The 20800-nt window shown below is 44.4% G+C and overlaps 1 protein-coding gene across 2 annotated transcripts in view; it reads right to left on the bottom strand.

Moving 5' to 3' along the window:
• Nucleotides 1-334: 334 nt before the first annotated feature.
• The window catches only part of ACY1 (aminoacylase 1), a 32521-nt gene continuing 12055 nt past the window's right edge, over nt 335-20800 (bottom strand). For both annotated transcript variants that reach the window (XM_084839700.1, XM_084839699.1), the window contains 13 exons: nt 20221-20285; nt 14466-14570; nt 12988-13082; nt 12342-12418; nt 10193-10282; nt 9153-9209; nt 7422-7495; nt 6815-6864; nt 5370-5514; nt 4518-4586; nt 4145-4224; nt 3700-3760; nt 335-3588 (listed from right to left, as the gene is read on the bottom strand). In XM_084839700.1, the coding sequence (XP_084695826.1) occupies nt 3424-3588; nt 3700-3760; nt 4145-4224; nt 4518-4586; nt 5370-5514; nt 6815-6864; nt 7422-7495; nt 9153-9209; nt 10193-10282; nt 12342-12418; nt 12988-13082; nt 14466-14570; nt 20221-20285 (1133 nt within the window). In that variant the 3' untranslated portion in view covers nt 335-3423. The remainder of the gene's footprint in view (nt 3589-3699; nt 3761-4144; nt 4225-4517; nt 4587-5369; nt 5515-6814; nt 6865-7421; nt 7496-9152; nt 9210-10192; nt 10283-12341; nt 12419-12987; nt 13083-14465; nt 14571-20220; nt 20286-20800) is intronic.

The following is a 20800-nucleotide window of genomic DNA, read 5'->3' as shown; positions in this document are numbered from 1 at the left end:
CAGAGGACAAATGCCCTTATAACTTCTATTGTGGTGCTAAGTCCCTGCCTCCAACAACCTCCTTATACTGCTCTTAAGTTAATCAGAGTAATCAGCTCAGCTATACAGAACAGCTATAACAGTATCAGGCACCAGCTAAATGCTTGGAGATGTGCATCTCCTTTCACAGTCCCTGCATTTGCTGGAGCAAACACTGGTCCTACCAATGCTGCTCTGCAAGTTCTTCTTACTAGAGGATTTTCGGGTGCAGTGCGCCATCTGGTGGAAAATAAGGATCCAAACTAGCCCAGCTCAAAGTATCTTCTTCCCCGAGTTGACGAGGTTAGCACATTTTCAGTTTTAAAAATCTAAATATATTTAATATCTTATATATTCCTCTTAAAATCATGTTCGTATATTTCTGTCCTTTTTACATTGGCTACAGTAAGCAAGTTGTAAGTTTTATCACATTTCCAAATCTGCACAAATATGTACCTCCATTTAAACAGCAAGCAAATCAGAGAACATAAGACTACAGACGACCAGTTGTTGTTGTTATACCCTCAAACCCGCTGAACAAATAAACCCATAGATACAGTCTACAGGGGAAGATGGAAACACTCAGGATGAAATGATAGGGTTAATTATTTCCATGTTCATGCCTTACAACTTTAGATATTTGTTTGGGCTACAGCGCGTTATCTTCTTAATGTATATAGAAAATAAAGAGATTTCACATGCTGAGAGCTATGAAGATTTGGGGGTTCTACCTGTGAAAAGGTGTGCTGGCTTGGTAGTAGGGAGATATACGTACATTTTGAGCACAGGCCACCAAGATGTTTAATGGGACTTGCATCACAGAAGTTGCTGGTTGATTGTGCCCTTTGATGTTAAGGGTTCCAAAACTGTGAGTTTATAAGCCCTGCTTGCTGCCCATGTACCAATGAAAGGGAGAAGTGAGCCATGTATCACAGCTTTTCCTCCCCTTCCCTATCAGAAGTGTCTTCTCCCTGGACGCATTGGCAACACAGGGACCTGAAATGACCAAGGGTGTGCTGCAGTCCATGCCATCACCTAAGGCTTTCCAATCCATATACAGGCAGCACTGTGTCAAATAAACTTGCATGAGGTGGGATGCGGCACTTCGTGTTCCAAAGAGCCTGCTCTGTTGGAATCCAAACAGGAAGCTCCTATTCTTCTTCTTTGGCTAAACCTATTGGAGAGGAGGAGCAGCACGCCACTGAAGTTGGCAAACAGAGGTGAACAACAAAGCAATTCTGAACATAGGTGTGTTGTTGCAGACAAACCTATAGTTCCCACTTTCCCAAAGGAGAATCTTATCAGGGGAGTGCTATTATACCCATAAAGGTAACTTATTCAGCTCCTAGAACAGCCATCTAAAATCCCTACACTTCCACACTTTGGTTTCTAAGACTGCAATCCTATGCACACTTACCAGGGAGTAAGCCCCACTGAACACAATGGGTCAGACTTCCAAGTAAATATGCATAGGATTGTGGTGTAAACATGAGCATCTTACATTTTTTTCTAAGCTTTTCAAAGCCTGGGTGATAAGCCTTCCCTGGCATTTGTACATTTTGGGATGCAAGACTTACTGTGGAGACCATGTTTTCTCAGTAAACCTAAATGGATGAACTTTTGTTTACACCTGGCAAATTAAAGTGTCATGCCTCTCCTCAACCAAGTGCTCAAGCTACATGTGGCTAATAGGGAGATAAAAGAGCAATTTCCCCTATTCCCTACACACATGATGTATAATGCTAGTAAATTGTGAGTGCACTTTGCAGAGAATATCCTAGAGCTCAATCTAGATGAAGTAATCCAATATTAAAAAGAGTGCAAACTTGATAATGTATCTATAGATGAAGAATGGCTTTGTATTGTAGCAGTATATGACGAATAATCGCCACAAACAACTTAATGTTCGTCTAAAAAAATAACACACAAGTGACAAGACAGGGAGGTGAAACATCGAAACTCTGAAGAGCAGCCACACTTCCCAGCCCAAATGAACAATTTCACTGAAAGCAGGGCAGAATACCACTTTTGCAGGACCATTCATCCCCTGCGAAAGGGGGGTGGGTTATCAGCAACTTTCAGCGGGCAGACAAATTCTAACAACTTTGGGTAGGGGGCTTACCATTAAAGACGAGGTGCCCAAGGCTTTCTCCTTTTTTCTACCTTGGCTGGCTGCCCTTAGCAGCCCAGTGGTGTCCCTTTGTAATTTGGGACAGAATGCCCCAGTGGGGACGATGCTGTATCATGATGCAGCATCTTTCCCACGGGCATTCTTGGGAGGAAAAGATGGCTGCCCCATTGGCCAGGTCTCCTTCATTCAACTCTTATCTGTTTCATCAATAGTGATTTGTTAAGACTTCAGTTCAATAGAAAAATTAAGGCAGCATGCTGCAGCTAGCACCTCTGGTGTTGAGTCCCAAGGAGTAAAAATTCATGAAACCCCCCATCCCACTGGGGGTTGCAGAGACAGGTTCCCAGTAAGATCATATTATTTGCTATCTCCTCCACATGAGGATATCATGTGGCAAATGATCAGGGACATCATTCTTGACCCTCTACAAACAGGGAACATGAGATACAAAGAGGAAAAGTTGATTTGCCCAGTGTCATACAGCATATGATAGTGGAGCTGAAATTAGACTTTCCCATGCCTGGAATTGTTCTTGGACAGTGAAATGGGCATGCCTCATAAGAGGGAAAGCCAGTAAAGCAGCCAGATGTCAATAGCTGCCCCCAAAGAAGCAAACTTCCTGGGGAAACTCAATTACGCCTAGACATTAGGACTTCTCCTGCTTCTCCAGCTGGTTTGCCCGTAGGTTTGGCAGGTGGGGAAGGGATGGTTTTTCCTGTGGGAATCCCAGGGCAGAAGAGTGCAGCATTGGAGAAAGGGAGGCGTAGGATGGAAGGGGCCATGGGTAGGGCAGTAACGCTTTGCCATGCATCCCAAGAAGCCTCGGTGGTGAGAACCTCAGTCCTTCAATCCTGGTGCTTGAGGAGCCATGGACATGATCTTCCAAGTGGATAGGTGCTGATGAGGGAAGCTGGGAGCTGTGATCTTCCTATAGGGATTGTGGAGATGAGGACCTTTACTCTAAGTGCTTCAGAATGGAGCAGGGAACCAGTCACTGACACCTACAGAGCCCCGCTTTAGTTGTACTAGTGTAAGTTTCTGCTTCTACCATGGTTTGTCCCTTGTGTACCACTCAGGGATATGCTGGTGTCCCATGGTCTGTCTTGGTGTACCACAGATCTCAGCAAGCTATCAGTCCTCAAACACAGCATCAAAGACCTGCGTCCTCCTAGCAGGGTCCTGTGTCACAAGAGGAAGCAACGCAAGTTTCCAGCTCCTGTCTCTCTCTTTGGTTTCTCTCTCCCTCAGACTGGTGCTGTCTGCTCATGCTTCCCTTAGGCTTCTACTTGCAGAGGAGGGACACTGGTCAGTGCAGGGATGAGGTGGGCATAGATGTCAATCCCATGAAGGAAGACCTGCTCATTCAGGAACTCATTGTGGTCATGCAGCAGCACCGGTGTGCGGTTCATGGGAGAGAAGCCAATCGCCGGGTGACCTGCCTGCAACACAGTGGAAGGAGAAGTAACTATCAGGCAGCAGCACTTCAACAAAGCAGCAGAAGAGTTGTAGTCCATGGGCAAGATACCTACAGGAAATACACTGATACTCACTGCTCTGATATAGCGGCTGTCTGTGGCAGCAGGGAAGATCTCGCACTTCAGTTTCATGTTCCTGACAAGACAGAGAGAGACACACACACTATGACCGGGGAGCTCCCATTGCTAAATTTGCCTGTTCTTTCTCCTGCCACTGAGCTCCAAGCTGCTGGGGGCAGAATTCAGATGCTGAGCAGCTTTAAAAATGGGGTAGAGGATACCTCAGATGATACAGAAGGGGACATGTTGGGAAGGCTGAAGGGTATTGGGTCACTCTCCTGTTCTCTACACAGATTATTAGGGGAGTCCATTTCTGAATGCTATGAATGTCAGCTTCCCCAAAAATGATGGTGTGTTTATAGTTCCCCCTCTGTGTCTGGCAGGTGGAACAGCCGCCAGCCTTGACAGGGGTCTAAAAAAAAGTGAGCGTAAGTTTGGGGAAAAATGGCATCTTACTCACATGTCCCTGCAGGTGCCACTGAACGCCTTCCACCAGGGGTCAGATTCCTCTGTGGAGGTCACCGACTGATCCGTGTATTTCTAGCCCAAAGAAAAGGGTAGAGGGTGAAACTGGGAGGAGGCAACAGGGCACCCACAGTGCAGGAGTCTGTGGCAACAGCATGGCAGAAGCAGCAGCAAGAGTGCAAGAAGCTGAGGGACATAAGGCAGAACAGAAGGGCAGCCACACTGAAATAAAAGGCCCATGGGAGGGAGAGAGAGACAGTGGCAGCAGCATGGAAGGCAGTATAGCCAAAAGCCAGGAACTGAGCTATACTCCTAGATCTAAGGGGAAGCAACAGGCTGCGGGAATGCTCCCTCATCTCTGCAGTTACCTGGTGGAATTCATAGGTAACACCTTCTCCAGCTGCCCGGCACCAGGCTGTGAGCTGCTCCTCAAATGCCTGCAAAGCAGAGACAACCCAACATATGAGCATAAAGGCTCTCCAGAATGATTCTTGGCCAGAGATTCTGATTTCCATTTACCTTGTAACCCTACAATACTCCCAGTTCATCCCAGAATCCTTGGCACTTCCTGCCATGTCTTCCTTCCCAGTCAGTGGTATAGCGGAGCCGGGGCTCACAGGATGCCAGGCTGGCACTTTTATATTAGCAGGGGTGCTGACATCACCCACCATCCTCCTCAGTGTTTCCTCTGAGATTAACTGCAATCTTCACAGTAGCTGCAGGGCAATGGATTTCACCAGCAACAATAGATTGTCCCTTGTAAAGTATTTTGGGCTGGCCTGGTCTTGAATGGGCAATCAAGACCAACAGCTTTATTAAAGACCTGCTCCTGGTTGAGATGAAACTGCTAGAACTGGTTTGCTGATACGGATCAATACAGCTGTCTGCATTTTTGGCCTCTCCTTGTGGACATTGCTATGGGGACTGTCATGATAAGTGCCTGCATTTCAAAACTTAACACCACCAGTGCGCCCAGTCATAACCAAAATGGGTTGGAAGGCACGTTCACATTATTAATTGTAACCAATGCAAGGAGATTATCTTTTTTCAACTGTTCACAATATTTTGTTGGATGCTTTAGCCAATTTTAATGTAAGAAGTGGGAAGAACCAATATACACTCTACACAGTTCCTGGTGGGCATATCCTGGACAACAGCTCACTGACTAAAAATTGGTCACCATTTCCCTACCTGTTCCTTTCAATGGCTGGATATCGTACCTTTAAATCCACTGTAGGTGGGATGCGGATGTCAAAGGAAGCAGACATCTCAGAGGGGACCACATTGAAGGAGATGCCCCCATTCAACATGGTCAGGTTGAGGGAGGTTACATCACCTAAAGTAAGGTGCTTCTCTGATTTCAACCTGTGGGGGGAGAGAGAACCAAAGAGTCTTTCAGCCCACCTCTTTGAAACTGTGAATTAAACTTCTTCCTAAATCCCAGGGAGTGAAGAAAGAGCATGTTCAGGGGCTAGAGATCACTCTTCCGAACATCTGTAGAAATCATAGGCATATTCAACAGTCAAGGCAGCTAATATTCCCATCCGAAAAAAGTTGAGTGCAGAAGACACCTCTCTCATTCAATACCTTGCATTTGCACTTGGACACACACATGCCCACTCCGGGACTCTATACTTGTCCCAAGTGTGATGGATGCCACTAGAGCAGCCCTGCCCTTACTATACAGAACTGCTCTGCATGGACCTTTATCTCAGATGTGTTGCTCAAAGCAGTCAGACTGTAACAAGCCATGGAGCAGAGGAGTACTACGACTGGTCTTAAGAGAGGACTCAGCCTTAGTTCTGAGGACAAGCTAAAAACTGAAAGCCCTTTGCACATTAAAAATGAGAGGTAGATTAATAGCAAATAATACAGCCTAACAAATAATAAATAATGCAGCTAATTATTAAACATAAATGTTCTTAGTTAACATAATAAGACTTTGTATTTAAATAACACCGTCTCCCAATTGCTCAAGGTGTTTCATTAAAATTATATCAAAATCCTTACAGGGATTGTACAAGGCAGGCCGGTATTACTGTCCAAGTATTATAGATAGGAGGCTGGGAGAGAGTGGTTCGTCTAGGGCCACCAAGTGAGGTTATGGCAGTGCTGGGATTTGAACCAGGGCCTTGCAGCTTATCCTCTTAGCGTGCAATTCTACGCATGTTTAGACAGAAAAAAGTCCTGCAACTCCCAGCATTCCTCCAGCCAGCCATGCTGATTGGGACATGCTGGGAGTTGTAAGACTTTCTTCTGTTTAAACATGCATAGGATTGTGCCCGTAATCACTAGGGTTAAGAGTTCCTAGTTCTATTTTGCAACTGAGCAAACTAAGGGAGATGACAGGCCTGGTGGCATGTAGGGCATGTATGGAAAACACAGGGAAGCCAAACTCCAGGGAACTTGCCTTTAGTCACATGACCTTTCATGCTTGAAGAATGGGAAAGTAGGTAGTGGGCTATTTCATGCATCTGCCTATGGAAGAGCAATGCCACAATCAGCCAGCTCATTTATGAGTTACCAAAGAACTTTTCTCTTCTTGCGCTTCTGCAGACAAACAGAATACTTCTGAAGGAATAAGTAACTGAAAGCGAGCAATGGCAGAGATCAAGAATGACCCTTTCCCAACCTGGTCAGGCTTCCCCAATGGGCTTTTTCTCACCTTTGTTTTTCACGCTCTCGGAACTCTAGGAGGGAAGTGATCACCCTGTGCTATGGATAGGAAAGTCCAAAAGTTAATGCAGTGAAATCCAAACATGAATACTTAACAAGCAAATGCCAGCATGTTTCAGATGGCCCAACTGCTGGATGACATCAGGCATCAAGACAACAGGCCTCTAGCCAGTGTTTCTCCATTCCCCCTTCCTTTAGTGCTCCCTGCTGGACAAGATGGGATCATATTTCCTTCAGCAAATCTAGACAGGATGGTATGGGAATGGTCTAGACCACCAGTGTGCAAGCTGTCCCCCCCCCCCCCCGATGTTGTTGGACTACAACTCCTGTCGTTCCTGACTATTGGTCATGCTGACTGAAGCTGGGAGTTGGAAGTCCAACCATATTTGGAGGGCCACAGACTTCTCACCTCTGATCTAGACTGTACCTTACAGACAGCACTCTGGCCTGTGCAAGGAGATGTCTATGAAAACAGTTTGACATCCGCTCAGACAGTTGAAGGGATTGCTTGTAGATCTAAGCAACTGGCTCTCCCTTGCTGCCATATATGAGCAGCCTCACCTTGCTGCTAATCCTTACAGAGGGCACGCTCTTACCATCTTTTCAGCAGCTGTGTTCTCAATGAATCTGGATCCATGTCCTGGATTCCCTTCTACCTTCACCTTAATCCCTGCAGGTATTAAGCAGAGGCAGAGAACATGGAAGACAGGCAGGCAAAGCGGCATCTTAATACCCAGCTACCACAGCAAGTGAGAACTACTTCGGTCATAACTTCTACAGGAAGTGTACCATGATCCAAAGAATGAATATGCATTTGGAGGGACAAACCAGATGTAGCAGCTGAATTGTAGTTCAACTTTGTTGCTCTGTCCCTGCTGCTTAAGAGGCATGCTGCTTTTAAAACTGAATAGTGGGCTTGTTTCTTCAGCAGTGACAACCATTTCAGCAAAAGTATCCACAAAGCTCAAGCTGCACAGATGGCTTGCATCCATATTGCTTCTACTGTTTCTTATAATAAAAGATAAACAATAAAACAACAAACAATAAAATATAACACAATGCTAAAAACAATAACAAGCCAATAAATTATTGGCAGCAAGCGAATAAAAACATAAAAACATGATAAAACAGCCACTGAGATAAAATGGTGAATTAACCTGATTCAAAGCAGAAAAAGAAGCTCACCAGCCCTCAGCCTTCTCCAAATACTTTCCTAAAAGCTACCTCTTAATAAGGTAGCAAAAAGAACATAACAGCAGGGCCAGGTGGCCTTTCCTGGGGTGGAAATAAACTAATAGGAAGACAGTAATTATTGTGCAGGACCAAAGTTGTAAGATCTATCTGGCAAGCCCCAAACAGCAGTCCAGGGGCAGTATTTTGGGCCAACTGAAGTTTTCGGACACTACTGAAGAGCAGTTCCACATAGAATGTGTTTCGATAATCTAGTCTTGGGTTTACTAGCCCAGGAAGGCCCATGGCCCGGTCTGTCTTCTTCTTCAGGAAAGGACACCACTGGTGTGCCTGGTAAAAAGCACCTCTTGTCAATATTACTACATGAGCATCCAAAAACAATGACAGATCAAGAAGCACCCCCAACTGTGAACCTGCATTTTAAGACTGAGTACAATCCCATCTAGCACAAACTGTATAACCAACACTGGGTTGACTGAACCTGCAACCAACATGACCTGCCTTATCAAGGTGAAGTTTCAGCTTGTTCCCCTACAATATAGGGCTCACATCCAGTCCTTCACTGCTGCCAGACAATGGTTCAGGGTTTCCACTGCCTCCCTAGGATCTGATCAATGTTGACCTTCACCAAATTTCAGGCATTAACTGTAAAATATCTGAATACTTCACAAAGTTACAAGCCATTACTGAAAATCCCAAAATTCCTCAAACAAGAGGTGACTGTCTAAAATTCCAAGTCCATTCTAGTGATGTAACTGTGACTATAAATCCACAGATCATAATCTGTTGAGAAAATGAAAAACAGCTGTGACTAAGAATTATAAAATGCCAGTCTAATTCCAACAGGAGGCTGGTTTCATTATCTGTTCTGGCTCCTCCAAGAAGCTCCACAACTTAGGGAATGTATATGTGTGTATCTATTTCACAGTGAAGGCATGCATATGGCAAAACCCCAAAAAGTGTTCAGGAGAATCCAGGCCTTTCTTGGGAAAGAAACACATGGAAACAGGATGTTCACCCTGCATTTTCGATACAGATCTTAAGCTGCAGGTCTTTAAAAAGTAAAATCAGAAGCAACCACAAAGAAACCACAAATAAAAAGGAGAGAGACAGATGGAATCCCAAATCTTACTCACACCATGGGCATTTCTCGCCATAGAATACAGTGAAAGTGTCTGTCGGATTCGCCAGACCTGAGGGAAAATAGAGAATGGCAGTAGGAAATAACAAATGTAGTTAAAAGACACAGTAGGCCAAGGGTCCCCAACCTTTTTGGACCTATGGGTACATTTGGAAATTTGAGAAACTGCTGTGGGCACCACCACAAAGTGGGTCCCATTGAGGATATGGCTAGTCACATAATGGCTGCCATGGGGGCCTGGCTGGTCAAGAGGTGGTGGTGGGGAGAGAAATAGCAAAGCCAGAGGCTGGGAGGGGGGAATGGAAAGAGTTCCTTCCTGGCCCACCCAGTCTTCTTCCATCCACATGGACCTTTCCCCTTTGCTCTCTCTCTCTACTCCCAGCCTCTAGCCTATTTCTCTCCCACAACACCTTTCCTCACTATTTCTCTCCCTTCCCCATCCCCAGCCTTCTTCTTTCTCTCCCTTCCTAGCCCCTAGCCTTGCTCTTTCTCTCCCTTTCACCCCTTTATCTTGCTGTTTCTCCCCCCTCTTAGTCTCTAGCCTTGTTATTTCTCTCCCCTCTATTCCTTTGCCTTGCTTTCTGTTCTTGCCTGTTGAGCAGCTGCTCATTGGTAGGTTCAGGAACCAGAAGGAGAACCTAGCACCCTAACATTTTACAATTTTTTTTTAAGTGGGCAGGGAGTGAAAAGCTGTGCGGGCACCGCACTGGGGACCCCCTTTGACAAGGAACCATACCACCAACTAAGTGGCTGAGCTTTCATTAATCTCATGCAGGTGAGATATCATTGTCCTTGTGCCAGTAAAATTAAATTATCTTCACAAGACTGCACAGATGGTGTTTCCTTCTTGGACAGGAAGCCTGGGGCCAAAGAGGATCTTTCTCTCACTTAGGCAATGGTAAGCACTGAGGAAGAAGTCCAGGTGATTGCCAATGATAATTTTAACAAGAGGAAAATCAAAAACAGACAGGCCGGTTCGATCATACAATCCAGTCCAAAAATGGCTACCTCAGAACCATGCCAATCAATTCTCACCTTCATCCAAGGCAAAGCCAACGTTAAGTGTGGCAAACTCAGGTCTCTTCACAAACATTTCCATCCCCTTGTGGCCCCCAATCTCTTCATCTGCATAAAAAATGAGAAACCAGGTAAGTAAATGATCACATAATCTCCTTTGCTTTGTTCTCTGGAATCTATACATTCCAGAGTGGGAAGGAGTCAAGAGTCTGTCACAATGCAGAGCTCCCCACAGGAACTGAGGGATCTTTTGCCCATGGCAATCTAGCCCACAATGGTGACCCATCTTGGCCCTGGCACAACTCATGGAGGATAAACAGTTGCTTTTCCTTCAAAAGCCATTCATCAGCCTTTACCAGCCTATCTGGTCAAAAGGCCAGGAAACCACAGCTCAGAATAATATTGAAAAGGCAACAGGAACAGCCCATATCAGTATTTCAGTTTAACTGGACTGCAATAGAGGGACAGACTAGATGCACCATGGGAGAACTGTGATTAGCTCCCCCTGATGTCTTACTCTGCACTGTTTCCCTGATTTAAATCCTAGCCAAAGCTGCTATGAGCCCCAGGGCGGGCGGGCGGGCGGGGGGGGGGGGAGAAGACAGGTATCTTTATTGTACCTGACTTTTAACCCCTCTGCAGTTCACAGAAGCAGCTTGGGGGGCGGGGCAAGTTAAGTCACAGAAACAATGCAAGAGGAAAGGGTTAACCCCTTCCCCAGATGCCACGGCCCTGATCCAGACTGGGAGACACTGCAGCTACTTTTATTAAAAGAGAATGGCTTTAGGAGAGCTGAACACAAATCTCAGTCGGTACATGCAGTTTAGCTTGGAGTCTCTTTTGCATGTGCCCTCTAGTGTTCTAAGGGCAATACTGCAGCAGGGGAGGCTAAGAATTCCAGGATCTGTAAAGATTGCCTCTTTCTAGGGATGTCGGAGGAATCCTGTTGGGGGTAGAGCCTGACGTGCTTTCGTCGGCTCAGCCCCCTGGACTTCGTTCCGTCTTCCACCAGCTGGCCCAACTCAGCAAGCAATGAGTTGGGCCAGCTGGTGGAATTTCTACAATTTGGGGGGGCATTAAAAATTGTGCAAGTTTCAGCTGTAAATTATGCAAATGTGCACAAATTACACTCATATTTTGCGCAAATGATGCAAATTTGCAGCCAAAATGTGTGCAAATGGCCCATGGCCGCCACATTGGGGAAATGGCGATTTTTTTTAAAAAAACCTCCAATTAAGTTCCCAGATTTGGGGAAACACCCATGGCTTGGCTCGCAAATGCAAACTGAGCCAGGGCTGGATGGATTTGCTTGGTGTAATTTATGAGCTGAAGGGGAAGTGAAGGGATGTCAGCAGTTACCACTGCTGCTGCTGCCTTTTGAGCTGGGACTCTGGCACTTTCCCCGACTGCAGAGTGTTATAAAACAGCTGTATCAGCCATATGATGGTACTTTGAACAGCTGTTTGGATTTCTATATATTTCTTCACTCAGTAAAAAAAATCTGGGGAAGGAGAAGGACTGAAACTTTTAAAACTTGGGTACAGGGGTGAGAGAATTGGGGAGGGAGCAGAAAATATTAGGGGCAAGAAATATTAGTAAATGGGAGAGAATTAGGCTTTTAAAATCACAATCATTTTCTCTTGCTATAAAATGTAATTTTTCAAGTACTTGTTTTGCCTACTTTATCCCCCCACCCCACCCCAATGTTGTTTAGCTATTTTTATTTTATTTAGTACATTTCTAATCCACCCAACAACTAATGTTCTCTGGGCAGATTTCAACCAATTCAAAAACCAAAATGCCATTTTAAAGCACAGTCAAAAATATAAAATACAATACAAATATATTTGTATTTATTTAGTACATAAATAAATTAGTTAAACTGAGTGTCCTTTGGAGACAGAAATGTGTGCTGTAGGCAAGAAAAAAGAAATTGCTTGTCATTCAAACCAATGTAGAGAAAGTGTTCTGTAGCAGATCCACACTGAAAAGATTTAAGTACTTTACTAGCTTCCACCGGTTTCCCAGGGGTGCTCAGCTTGCAGGCAATTTGCCTGTGGAAAGAGTATCCCCCGCACCCTAACAAAGAGACTGGTTCATCCTGTCTCTTGCTCCTGTCACTTTGGGCAAATGCTAAGAGACAACTGGCTGCATTTACTGAACTCACCTGGGACGAAGCTCATATGAACTGTTCGTGGAAAGTGTCGCCCTTCAGCTTTCAGTCTCCGGATGGCCTCTATGTACCTGAAGGGAAAGAAGCCTTATTTAGTGGCTGATGGGGACCCAGAGATGCTTGGCCTACCCTCATTCAGAATCATACATAAAGGAAGGAACGATAAAAAAGATGGATCACAGTCCCTTCACTCTAAGACTTGCCTTGCAGGGCAGAGGAGGCGCAAGCTGTTCACAGTAACTATAAAATGGTCAAAAAGGTGGTACGTCTCTTTCCTGCTTGCAGGCTTTAAATAGCTCGCTATTCAGCCAGCTACCATGCGTATCAGAAGCCTGCCTATTCCAGTGCACCTTTTGGGCACTGGACAGATCACCATTTAATGCAAGGCACAAGAACATGAACATGGTGGCTAATCAAGATTAACTTGTCCACTGACATTTACCACTTGCTAGGGACTGAGACAGACACAGCTGGAATGGGAACTTTGCACAAACTGTGGTAGGACGGAATGACCCTCTCAGCCATCCCTCTTCTCTTCCATGGTTCTGCAAGACGACATGTACAAAGCAGCCCTCTCTATGAACACTCACATACTTATACTGCACAGCATGGAAGGGAAAGGGCAGGTGGCTGCACTTACTGGATAGAGACACATTTCATATCTTGAGCTCCGCGTGCATAGATATTTCCCTCAGAGTCCTTGAAGGCTGAAAAGGGGTCATAGCGCCAATATTCCTATAGGGAGGAAAGCAGCACAGCACACCTCAGGAAGATGAGAGTGGAGGAGGACGCAAAGCTTTGCACATGGGGCAACCTGGCTAATGCAGCAAAAGAAAAGTCTACGGGTCTTGAGTGCAGCTTTATATTACGAGCAAAAGCTGATAACATCCTTCAAAGTTGCCACCTTGACAAGTATCTTCTGTCAGCTTTTTGAAGAGCTGACTGTGAATGAGCCTCGGTGTCACACCTCAAGTCCTGTCTGGAATGACAATTATTACCCAGCCTCAAGTGTTATCTCAGCGCCAAATCACTTCAGTAACAATGGCAAACAGAAATATACTCCCGCTGCCATCCAAGAGAGCAATAGCCGCAATAGCCAAGAAAGGCTACTTAAGACCCCTCTACGGCATGCAGATTCAGCCCAGTCTGAGTTGGCTGCAGAGTGAAGCAGATTTTAGGAACACAGAAAGCTGTTTTGTACTGAATTGGGCCCATCCTGCTTAGTATTGACAACACCAACTGACAAGTGGCTCTCCAAGGTTTCAGACAGGGATCCTTTCTAACCCTACCCAGAGATGCCCAGGATCAAACCTGAGACTTTTGTATACAAAGCATGTGCTCCATCACTGAACTATTGTCCTTCCCCAATCTTTTCAGCTCAACTTAGAGTAAGCAAACATCTGTGGGAAAGTCAACCTGGCACAGTCTGTCAGCTGAGAGAACCAATGAGGAAATGCCCATTCCTTTCCATCCAGACAGAACTCAGTGGTTAGCAATGCCAGATAATAATGTAAGAATAAGGAATGCTGTTTAGCTCCATCCTTCGGGGGCAAGGAATTCTTGGGATCCAAATTCTGCTATATGGCTTGGTAATGTTTTGAATCTAGGAATGCCTTTTCAGAACAGCTATTCTGTGAACTGTCACTGGCTATTAAAGAATCCACAGACTTACTACTCTTTTACTTTCTCTTATAGATGGTACTCTGTTTGTACAAACCAGGGAACTGGAATGATCTGAAGTTTAAGGCCTCCCTTGAGTTGAAGTCATGGGATTCACTCAAAGGTATTCTGCATCTCATTCCTCATCTGTTTTCATTCCAAGAGAGTGTGAGCTCTATCATATGTGCTACTGATGTCATCCAAGTAGGGATGATGTGTGTATGAAAATGCATCACATCTACATGAGCACAATAACCTGCACCATCTATAGATTCAAAACAGAGGATTATCTGGTGGACCATTACACTGCCTTTTCTCTTCTGAAGCAACATTTCCTGGCTGTTACAAGGCATTCTAGAGGAGGGTACATTCATACCACCAACACCTTTTCCCCAAACCTAGAACACAGGCAGCAGCAAAGCTAAAGGCCTGAATCGCCAACGTGTCCCCTCTCCTAACCTCAAACACTGGCACAACGTCTGTATGGGAATTCAGCAAGATGGAGCGGAGCTGCGGGTTTGTGCCTTTCCAGGTCAGAATGGTGATCACACGGCCAGGGCAGACCTGCAACAGAAAATGAAGTCAGCTGGGAATGCTCTGCCTGTCTTTGGAGCTTTAGGGACAGAAAGCTCTGTAGGAGGTTCCCATGTACTGGAGAATATCTCTCTAAAATAGTCATCTCTGTACTGTTACTGAGAAGCTCAGTCATGATGGCTTTTACACACACATTTTTTTCCAGCACCACCCTAGTCAGGCAATTCAGAAGGTAACCTAAAACTGGCCAATCTTGGAGCTTTTCTACATGAGGCATTTATTGTGCACTCAGCATTCCCTACTCATTGTTGTTTACAGGTTCTTTAGACAATATTGTGACCCTACAGTTTTGCTTCTGTTTTTAAACAGCACTTTTGATGAGTTTCTTTGGAGCAGGGAAAATGCGGTACTGTGAAAGCAAAAGGAAACACTTTTTCCACTTGTGTGATTGCAATATTCCACTATACCACAGAAGGTGGTAGTAGTGGAAAAGCAGGAAAGAAAATGCTTTCCATGTAGTGCTCAGATCTCAATTCTGTGACAAAACTGAAAGTAAATACAGCAGATTAACTGCCTCACGTAGAAAAGTTCTAAAGCCCTCATGGGAAATATCCTCCAGCCCTGTAGGAACCTCATCTCCAGATAGACTATTAAAGCACAACCAGGTTATCTCTCGTGGTCCCTTTCATTATATCACCTCCATCTAAATTATCCCTCAGAAGCCTGGCTTCGTATTGTTTAATGGGCTAGCCGAAATTCAGTCATATGATCAGGAACCTCTAAAAGGCTCCTATTCATTCTTCATATTTCCAGGACTACAGCTTTCCTCTCTGCTTGCACTACCTTTCTGCCTCATTGTCCCATCTTGACAACGTCCATTTCAGGGGAGTTGCCTAACCATGCCGAGAGCTCAGCCACTTGTGTGAGATACTTGAGAGACCTCTGCACCCTTAAGCATCGTTAGTGTTCTTGAGCTAATTTCCCCACTTTGTCTAAAGTGGTGTAATCCTAAAGTGCACAGTCCATTGTGTGCATGGCATGCCTCCAAGATGGATCCTAATCTTATGGTGTCATTTGAGTAGATATGTACAGATGTGTGTTTACATATGATCATGGACACATGATAACAGTATGCATGTGGTGAGATAGCAAGAGCACTGATGGATCGTAATAAAGAAGCAGTGGCCCTGTTCTGGCCCAAACTCTTATACCTTTTTGTGATGAAAAGTCTGTAACATTTTTTGAGCTTGAAAGGGCCTTACTATTTTCTTCGTAGAATGTCAAGAAAATCATTCCATTAACTGCAATAAGGAACCAAGGGACAACAAGGTTGCTAGAGCCTAAGGGTGCAACCCTATGCACGTTTAGCCAGAAAAATGTCTTACAACTCCCAGCATCCCTCCATCCAACCACGTTAGATGGAGCATGCTGGGAGTTGTAGAACTTTCCCCCCACCTGTCTAAACATGCATAGGATTGTACTCTAAAGATGTCATTGTCCAAACCCAGGCTTGTACAATTGCCACTTGCTATTGTAGGAAAATAAACCTTGACATGCCCAAGTAGGAAAACTTTCAGAAGACTGTTTGCCACATGCCACCAGGGGATAGGGAAAAAAATCTTTATGGACTAGTAGCTTCCATAGACTTATTTGCAAGGCTGAAGAAAGTCCATATCTGCCTTCCCCAACATGGTGGCCTGCAGATGTTTTGGACTTCAACTTCCATCAATCTCACCCAGTATGGCCAGTAGTCAGGCATGCTGGGAGTTGTAGTCAAAAACATTTGAAGGGCACCACATCAGGGAAGACTTGTCTGCTTATCATGCAGAGAAGGAATGGATGGGACGTATGGCATTGTCTGCAAATCCAGGTCCACACCTGCCCCCACCCCCGCAAGTTTGATTTCTAAACACTTTCCAACCCAGAGAGATTTCAGAAGTTAGACCCATTCCATAAGATCTACAGGACTCCAGGCTGGTGGTTGGTACTGTCTTTTAAAAGCGGCTGGCTATCATGACACATACAAAACTAGAGGCAAGCTCCAATTCTTGAAATGACTTATTTACATGAGGCATTTTAATAATTTAATGAGCATCCAGTAATGTTTTCTTTTTTGCACAATTCAATCTTTTTTCCCTTGTAACAAAGTTTGTATTCATTTTACATGACATTCATTTGTAACAATTATCCAGCATGTGAAGCTGGAAAGGTCAAGGTGGATATATTCAGGAACAGACAGAGTACCTGTAATAACAGATTAATGGGATAGCCAGCCAGCTCTGCAAGGATTACAGGCTGCAAGAGGTTTGTTACAAATATTGAATGAACCGACCAGAACGTTTCCCTCCGCATGGCTTGATCAGATGGTTGCCTGATAATAAACCTGGGCCCAGTCTCCCCATTCCCTTAAATCATAGACAGTAGACTAAGGAGCCCTAATGAACCAATACATGTTCCAGACTGGCAATGGAACTGTTTATTTATTACGTTTCTAATGGGAAACCTACATGGTTCAATCTCTCCCATCACAGCTACCCTGTGGACTACTTTAGGTTGAGTGTGTGAGTAGCCCAAGATCACCCAGTGAGCATCATGGTTGAATGGGGATTTGAACTCGGGTCTCTCTAGTCCTAGTCCAACACTCTAATAATGTCAGTTCTTAGAAACAGGTCCAAAGTTGAATGAAATCTCATGACTGATGGTGAATAACACCCTTGTTTCAGTAATGAGGCCTACTTCACCTGTAGCAACAGTGGCATGGAAGCCACTTCCCCACACAGATACGTGTGAATGATGCAACTATGTGGGCTGGAGCCAAGAGCTGGGTTTCTCCCCCGTGACTAGCACCCTCACTCCTGGCCAGGTGTTGCCGGGATGGGAAAGACCCACGTGGTCAGCCCTGCTGCCCGCACAGTTGCAGCATCCACATGCAGCTCCAGCCTGCGTGGGATGGCACCATGGAGGTGGCGTTACTTAAAAAGTGAGTGACTTAAAAAAGGGTAAGTTGCTGATCTCAAGTAATATTCAGCATAATGGGGAAAAAACCACATCATCTTCCAGCTGTCCACTCTCTGTGCTATATCAAGCTAATAAGTTTACTAGCTGTTCTCTTAAAGAGCTTAAATGGATTCTGACATGACACATGCTCAGGTCACTATGTTTTTTCTTCATGTTCCTAGCTAGTAAGCCTGGAGCCTTTATTCTAAGGAACTGGAACCACAAGATGCCAAATTGCCTCACATATACGCCAGACTTCACTGGGAATGGGCATATATTATGTGAAAGGTTGTGAGAATAAAGCCCTTCTGAGCATTCTGGAATCAAAAGACAACAAACTGACCAGGCAATTCTGAAAGCTGTCTGAGGTCTCATATAGTCATAAAGGAACATAAAAATAATTCCATTTTAAATATGCCCGCCATTGGATGGTATAATGGTTGAAAATTGGTTGAGTACCATGACAGCCATCTCTGTGAAGGCCTTGCTGTCCTTTGTACTACGGCACAAGTCAGATTATGCTACACATAATCCAGTAGCCAATGCTATAGCGAAGTTTTTTTAAAAATCAAACTGAATTTGCTTGTTCAGAAAAATTCAAAGAGTGAATAAATTGCAGATTGGTGGGAAAATTGACCTGAAGAGTATTAAGGAAAACACTACTACTTGCATGTACATATGAAATACAGTCTCATCTATCTGGCTTAATTATACTGTTTAATAAATGTACAAGGGAAGAGAGGCAAGACAGCACTGCTTCATGCAAGCTCCCAATCTTTGCTGTGAACTGCCCAGAGAGCTTCACCTATTGGGCAGTACAGAAATGTAATAAATATTTATTCAATTTATTACATTTCTATACCGCCCAACAGCTGAAGCTCTCTGGGAGGTTCACAAAAATTTACACCATAAGTACAGCATAAAAATAATACAAAACCTTAAAACTACAGTATAAAAGTACAACCAGCATAAAGCCTAGCAGCAATGCAGAGATTTAAAATACAGTAACAATTTTAAGTTAGCAGAGCTAAAAGATTAGAATGGTAAAATTCCTCGGAAAATACAAAGGTCTTCACCTGGTGCTGGAAAGAGTACAACATAGGCACCAGACGAACCTCTCTAGGGAGCTCATTCCATAATTGGGGTGCCACAGCAGAAAAGGCCCCCTTCCTGGTAGCCACCTGCCTCACTATCTTTGTCAGGGGTTCCCAGAGAACCACCGCTGCAGATTATCTTAGGGTCCAGGCAGGTACATATGGGACGAGACAATCCTTCAGGTAACCTGGCCCCAAGCCATTTAGGGTTTTAAATGTTACTACCAGCACTTTGAATTAGGCCTGGACATGGACTGGCAGTGCAACTGGAAAAGTACTGGCCTATTATGATCACATTGGCCAGTCCCCCTTAACGATCTCACTGCCCTGTTTTGGACCAGTTGAAGTTTCCAGACTGTATTCTGACCATTATAGCATTGATGTTATTGAATTCCTTTCAGGAGTATTCACATAACCATCCTCCACAACAGCTCTTTGCAAAGGTAGTATTTGCTGTAAGGTGTGGGAAAGATTCAACATGTCCAGATGAGCTGACAAATCACTGGAAAAAAGCAAATGGCTGCACCGATCACTGCTTTACAAGTGCAGTGTTCAGTTATTAGTGTTGTCATGCCGCAGGTGATATTAATTTGTGTAAGACAAAGGAAATTATTATTGTCACCAACCAACGCAGAGCGAGTTTACATAATTAAAAACAAAGAATGCCAAGGACACTATTCTCTTACTAATGGTGCTGACCGATTAACTGCATCTCAACCCCCAAACTGTGGAGAAGTCTCCTCTGGAGAAGTGTTGAAGAACCCATTTCTCTGGCCTCAAGGAAATGATGCTGGGCTGTGAATTTAATGCAGCAATTCCAACTTTTGGAATCCAAAATTGTGGTCTAAGTCTCACCCATGACTAATAGGAGCCTTTTGAAGGGTTTGGCAATGTGAATCCAATGCTATCTTATTGCTGCTCCTTAGACTTTTTTGTACACTGTATCTACTTTCAGTTTCGTCGCAGCATTGAGATCTGAGCTTTACACAAAGAGCTTTTCCTTTCCTGATTTTTTTCCACTACATAGCCTCTAGGTAGCACTGTGCTATAGCAGAATGGTGCAAATGAACAGGTAGGAAAATACTAATACACCGTGTTCCCCGCTCTACCCCCACCCCCCGGCCCCGGAAAGTGCTCTTAAAAAATAGAAGCAAAAGTGGAGGATCACAGCATCATCTAAAGAACGTGTAAACCAACATGAGTAAGGAATCACTAATACACAATAAATGTCTTATGTAGAAAGCTCTTAGCCAGATAATGGAGTAAAACAAAAACAATCCAAGAAGGCAGAGAAACATTTCTCCTCAGGGTTGTGGAACAAACAGACAAAATGGAAGTAAACACCAAGTAATGTTGTGATACCCTATTTGACAATATGATGGTGGAATTAAACCTCTTTGCTATAGTAACTCTTTCTTTGAGAGCCAATAATCCATACTTTAACACAAAGTCACCTGTAGGACAGGAGATTAAAGACATCTCCCCTTCTGAGTCATAAGCATAGAGAGACCATGCAACAGCAAATCAGGCACAGTTAATCAGGCATCCCTACAGAACCCAGAGTGGGGCAAGGGTTTCCCATTACTTACCTCCACTTTCTGACACTGTAGGCCAAGTTCAGAAGCTATTCTCTCCAGAAATTTTACTGCGGTGTCTGGAATGAAGGAGCATTAGTTCAATTTATTTATTTATTCTTGAAAAGTTTACAACGTAAGAACATAAGAAGAGCCATGCTGGGTAAGACCAAGGGTCCATCTAGTCCAGCATTCTGTTCACACGGTGGCCAATCAGCTGCCTGTGGGAAACCCACAAGCAGGACATGAGTGCGATAGCACCTTCCCACTGGTGTTCCCCATCAACTGGTGTACATAGGCATACTGCTTGTGATGCTGGAGTTAGCATATAGCCATCAGGACTAGTAGCCATTGACAGTCTTATCTGCCAGGCACTTGTTTAATCCCCTTTTAAAACCATCCAAATTGGTGGCCATCACCTCATCTTGTGGAAGCAAATACCACAGTTTATGTGCTGTGTGAAGAAGTACTTCCTTTTATCTGTCCTAAATCTCCCACCAATCTACTTCATGGGATGACCCTGGGACCTAGTGAGAAAAGAAAAACATCTCCTTATCCACTTTCTCCACAACATGCATACTTTTGTACACTTCTA

Source organism: Heloderma suspectum, chromosome 2, assembly GCF_057233095.1.
Source record: "Heloderma suspectum isolate Gila_16-S chromosome 2, 16-S_ref, whole genome shotgun sequence".
In the NCBI taxonomy this organism is placed as follows: Eukaryota; Metazoa; Chordata; class Lepidosauria; order Squamata; family Helodermatidae; genus Heloderma; species Heloderma suspectum.
This window is presented reverse-complemented; position numbering and strand designations above follow the sequence as displayed.